Raw genomic sequence first — 5081 nt, forward strand, 5'->3', positions numbered from 1 at the left:
GCCAAAGATGAATTTTACACCACTTTTCTGAAACTTGCAATTAAACCTTTAAAATCTACACAAATCTAGTTCCCCACCTATAACAAGGGATTATCTCCTGTTGCTGCTGTAAACCGTGCAGAAGTTGTGAATATATTTAAAACTGCAAAAGTAAAAGAAAGTTTGATTCAGCAGCAGGGAAATTCCCTCCCACAGAACTTTGGCCAGCTTTCACTGCTTATGATTATGCAAAATGAAAGTAAAGGATCTCAATAAATAGGAGCTCATTGAAGCTCTCTTCAGCAGAACCTCATTCAACAGAGAGAGGCACAGAGGTAGACTGAAGATCCTTCAGCAGAAATCTATTCAGCATCACAAAGTCAAAGATGAACAGAGCAACTACTGTCACGATTCTCATCCTGCTTTTGTGTGCCATTGCTGCACAGGGTATGTCGATGTTTTTAGCTTGTGTTTTATTGCATTGGAGTGTGGAAAGGAGTCATTCTGTTGAGTTACTGATCAGCTATGCATGCCCCAGTGTGCAGGTTGGTTATTCATTGTGCAATTAAATGGTCACCGACACTATATGCTATTGATAATACAATGCTGGTTTGAACAGCTTTCAAAGCTGAAACAAAGTGTCAAAATTCTTAACTTCAATCAACATCTAAATCTCAGTTAAATTGATTTTTTCACAGGTATTCCAATCCCAGGAACTCAGGGAAGGTGCCAGTGTCCTCAGACCAGCTCCAAAATGATCCCTCTGAATCATATCCGGAATTTGAAATTTATTCCTAAAGGATCTCACTGTGAGACACTGGAGATAATGTGAGTAAATGGGTCAGAAGGTCACCTTCAACATTTCTTCTTCTGTCACGTCTATTTAGAAGCTGTGCTCTTTGTTCAAAACATGTTGGATCAATCAATGTTCAGGATGAGTTTTACTGAATTCTCACCTTTCAGTGGGAGACATCCAATTTCTGTGGATTAGATTTTAAAGGTTTACCTTCTCTTCACAGTGTCACCTTGAAAACTGGAAATCAATTATGCGTGAGTCCTGATGCCAAGTGGGTGAAGACTATTATTAAAGCCAAGAAAGGTTGGTGTTGGTGTTTGTCAGAATTCAGACTTTACATGTCAATAAAAGCAATTTTGTATTTCACTATGTCTGTTGTCTCCTGCTTGGCTGAGGGCATTGATTCCTTTCTGCTGCATATTCCCACAGGCTCTTGGTGCATTCTGGTACCATGCCCAAGTGGCCAACATTTATGTGTCAGCCATGACAGTGAATGTCAGCAAGCTATTCAGCCACAATATTCATCAGAGTTGAGCCCTACACTGCCCTCGCCATGCATCCATATATGGTAAATCACAGAGGAGGCAGATGGGGGTCACTGGATAGCAATCAGCTGCAGGAATACTGGGCGATGTCATGTTCCCTCACCCACAATGCTGTGACCAATTGTTGTACCTATAGTACCCAGCCGAGATCAACCAATTAATCACAATGAATGATCAAAACAGAAACTTTAAAAATAAGATATTTAAAATATCTCTTCACCATTTTCATCTCCTTTTCCTGCCACCTTCCTTCCATTATGGTCAACTGCAGAATTTTCTGCACTGCACATTAAGCTGCCCCATTGCATCTTTGTTTCAAACATATTTTTAACCTTTAACATAATATTCCTGCAGACTCCTGTCAGAACTGAGATTTTAAATGGATATATTTGTTCAAGTTACACAGAAATGTTGTTAAGTAAACTCTAGACCATCCTTCTCCCTGTTTTGTGTCATCCACCATTGTCAGAAGTCAGGATTTTGTTTACCATTTACTGACTTTGCATCATTCTAGAATGTCTTTCATTCATCACAATGGAAGGAAGAGACAACTGTGACCCTGTGAATGCTGCATGCTGTTAAAACCAAATTGCAAAATCAATGAATTGTGAACAAAATCACAAGTGTTAGCAATGCTGTGTAACGGGCTGATTGATAATTCTCCGTAATGAAGACATTTCCCTCTATATTAAAATAAATATCTGCGGTTAATGAGGAAAAATGTAATTTATTTTGTTTTATTTCAGGTGCCAGACAACACAACTGAGAAATGAAGACACAATGGGTTGGACTCAATTCCACACCTGGGAACCCGCCGTACAGTGAACGCTGCAATGAAGGATGTTCTGTCCAACGTGTTCACTCTCTTACGTCACCTTCTGATAGCTTGTTCAAATATTAACCCTGCATTGTTTTTTGAAAATGGTTTCACTGTTTAACCCTGTTGCACTCTAATCGTTTACCCACAGCTAAAGAAAGCAGTCTGACGTTTTTGTGAAACCTTATGCCAGGACTAAAGTTTCTTTCACATGGTGTTAGGTGTACGATTATTAAGAATAGACTCTTTTAGACTAGATTACGAGCAGAGAAAGGAGGGAGGGCAGGAAAGAACAAAAGGGAAAGCTGGTGACAGGGTTGAAGACAGGAGAGATTAAATGACAAAAGAGGTGATGGTGCAAGGTTTAAAAGAGATGGTAATGGAACAAGGAAAGAAAGAAAATCTGTGCATAGAGGTGTAAATGGGAAAGCAGAATCACCATCAAAAGATGCTGTCAAAAAATAGTGGGGGGGTGGGGGGTGCAGGGGAAGTTATGATCTGAAATTGTTGAACTCAATGTTGAGTCCGGAACACAGTAAAGTGCCAGTCAAAAGATGAGGCGCTGTTCTTCGAGCATGCACTGAGTTTGTTTGGCGCAGTGTAGGAGATTGAGGACACAAAGGTTAGAGTGGGAGTGGAGCAAAGAATTACTGTAATATGACATTGTATCAAACTAATTTACAAACCAAATTTGGTGCAATCTTCCTTTAGCTGCTCAAATCCTCTTGATGTTCTATGTGATATATTGATGGCAAGATATGGATTTTAATTTTTGACCAAATGTATTTCCAGTTCCAGTTTGAATGAAAACTTTTTTTATTAAAAGCCAAGAACAATTGCTTTTCATTAAAATTGGTGCTATTTTACTGCACTGACATTTAAACTGGAACCTTGGGATTTTCTCAATAACTCACCAGACCTTTGGATCAATCCAAAACTAAAGTCTTTGGAAGCAATTTCTTTATAGAAATCATCTTGTGTATAAAATACCTACCTTTGAGGAGGTAGTGCTGCTTAATATTAACTGGAATAAGTGGCATTTATAATTAGAAGTAATTTTTGGTCAGTGATCAGTAGAAACATTTTGCAATGAGGGATTTCACTGACTGGGTCTTGTTGACTGAAAGCCTCAAAGGCTTTGTGTAAAAATTGTGTTGAATATCACTCAGGAAAATTGCTACACGTGATTGAATTGTGTGTGAATCAATCTTTTGAGTTTTTTGTACCTTTATCCTCAAATGTATTTGAGTGATTCAAATAAACTAGATTTCTTATGAAGAATGTGTTGTCACAGTTTCTGAATCATCAGCAAAACAGTTGTTTGTTTCTCCAGTAGATAAATTTATTGGAATGACCAATAATAATAACCTGTTCGGGCCATTTCTTAAACAATGATAAAGGTGCAGGATATTTGCAGTGTTGCAGATTTCAGATCAAATTCTGTGAAATCTGAAAGTGTTTTTTATGGAGTCTGTTTAACTTTCCTGTTCCCTCACCCACACCCCCATGCACTGCTGGAACGGGATGAAGGGGTTGTTAAGATGTCAGCTTGGTGGGGAGGGGGGCAGAGACGGTGGTGTGGACGCACCTTCCATTGTAACTCATCTGCAAACTGCCAGGCAGGGTCTGCTGTGCACTGAACTTCAAATCTGGAAGATGACAGGCCCGCATGCAGCCAAAACTAAATCATTGCAGGATTCAGCAGGCAGGCTAGATAAAGCCATGTTAACTAGTTTTCTTCATCCCCACCTTCATCCACTCCCTCAAGGAGTCCTTGGGCCTCTCTTGCCCTGGTCTTGCTTCTCCCTCACATTAACAGTGTCTCCTCTCAACCATCTCCCCAAACCAGCACTGACTCTGGCTGGTGACTGTTTCCCTGGGACCCTGCTGGCTTCAAGCTCCCACTCAAATTCCCAGTCCCACCCACCAGCCCTGACCCCACCCACAGGTTTTCGGCTGGTCTCAGGGCTGCACTATACAAATGATGCCCAGATATTAAAATGGCGAGGGCTACACGCTCAACTTTCTATGGGGTTTCCCTTCCATTCGCAAGCCGCCTAGGCTGAATCTACCCCTGTAAGAGTTGATTTCTCCAGAGTGAGAACCTGTCAGAAGTAATATTTTTATTACATCATCTTATGTGTGGGGAGAGAGGCAACATCAGTTTAGGGATCTTTGATGTTCAGTAGCAGGATGTTGATTGCTCCCTATTTAAATACGACAATAACCAATGAACAGAAGGTGCTCCAGTTTAAGATCTACTCTTCCTGGACCATTATTTCTAAGAAAGCCAAATCAATTCTGGAATCTTAATTGAGCTGATGCCTTGCTATTGTTTTTTAGATTTTCTACTTAGATTATCAAATGTCCCAAATGACATCCTATATGTGACCATGGGAAACTATTTCTCTCCATTCTTCTCAGGCAGCAGGAGGGGACTAATCTCCGAATGATCAGGCGAGCTGTAGAGCTGGGACCAGCGCAGAATAATGATAAAATAATTTCAATGACCATTGTAGTGGCAGCTGCTGGCTAGGTCACATCCATGTCCTGAAAACCCAAAGCCTACTCTGCTCAGGGCAGCACAATTCCTGGAAAGGGTCCAATTTTGGGTTGTCTGTTTTTCAGGCTTCCTTCAGGTGGATGATATTGCATCCTGAAATTAACCCCATTTATGCCTGTTTTATACTTGTAAAATGGGCTAAACAAGGAACAATTTCTACCTCTGTTACGACCAGGTGAGAAAAGAGGTCTACGGGTTCCCTCTTTAGTTTCCCCTGAGTGAATTCTTGTTCACTGCTCTCCAATTGTAATGGCAAAGAAATCAACCAGACAGGTGTTCTCAGATTTAAACAAGAAAGGTATAAGTTTATTAATTTAAAACTCTAATTCGGTTAATATTACTAAAAATACTCAACGCGACCACCCTAGCACGCATGCACAA

General features: G+C 40.4%; 1 protein-coding gene across 1 annotated transcript; it reads left to right on the plus strand.

Annotated features, from left to right (window-relative positions):
• Nucleotides 1-256: 256 nt before the first annotated feature.
• Nucleotides 257-3404, plus strand: LOC137351593 (interleukin-8-like). The gene is made up of 4 exons (XM_068016221.1): nt 257-426; nt 678-807; nt 999-1078; nt 2067-3404. Exons 1-4 carry the CDS (start codon nt 366-368, stop codon nt 2084-2086), a joined length of 291 nt encoding a protein of 96 aa, XP_067872322.1. The 5' UTR covers nt 257-365; the 3' UTR covers nt 2087-3404.
• Nucleotides 3405-5081: the final 1677 nt, after the last annotated feature.

This window comes from Heterodontus francisci, chromosome 1, assembly GCF_036365525.1.
Source record: "Heterodontus francisci isolate sHetFra1 chromosome 1, sHetFra1.hap1, whole genome shotgun sequence".
Lineage (NCBI taxonomy): Eukaryota > Metazoa > Chordata > Chondrichthyes > Heterodontiformes > Heterodontidae > Heterodontus > Heterodontus francisci.

Excerpts from the sequence above, each read along its gene's own strand:
- LOC137351593 (XM_068016221.1), top strand. The coding sequence starts at position 366 with ATGAACAGAGCAACTACTGTCACGATTCTCATCCTGCTTTTGTGTGCC. Across the intron at positions 808-998 it reads TGTGAGACACTGGAGATAAT|TGTCACCTTGAAAACTGGAA; the intron begins GTGAGTAAATGG and ends TTCTCTTCACAG. Across the intron at positions 1,079-2,066 it reads TATTATTAAAGCCAAGAAAG|GTGCCAGACAACACAACTGA; the intron begins GTTGGTGTTGGT and ends GTTTTATTTCAG.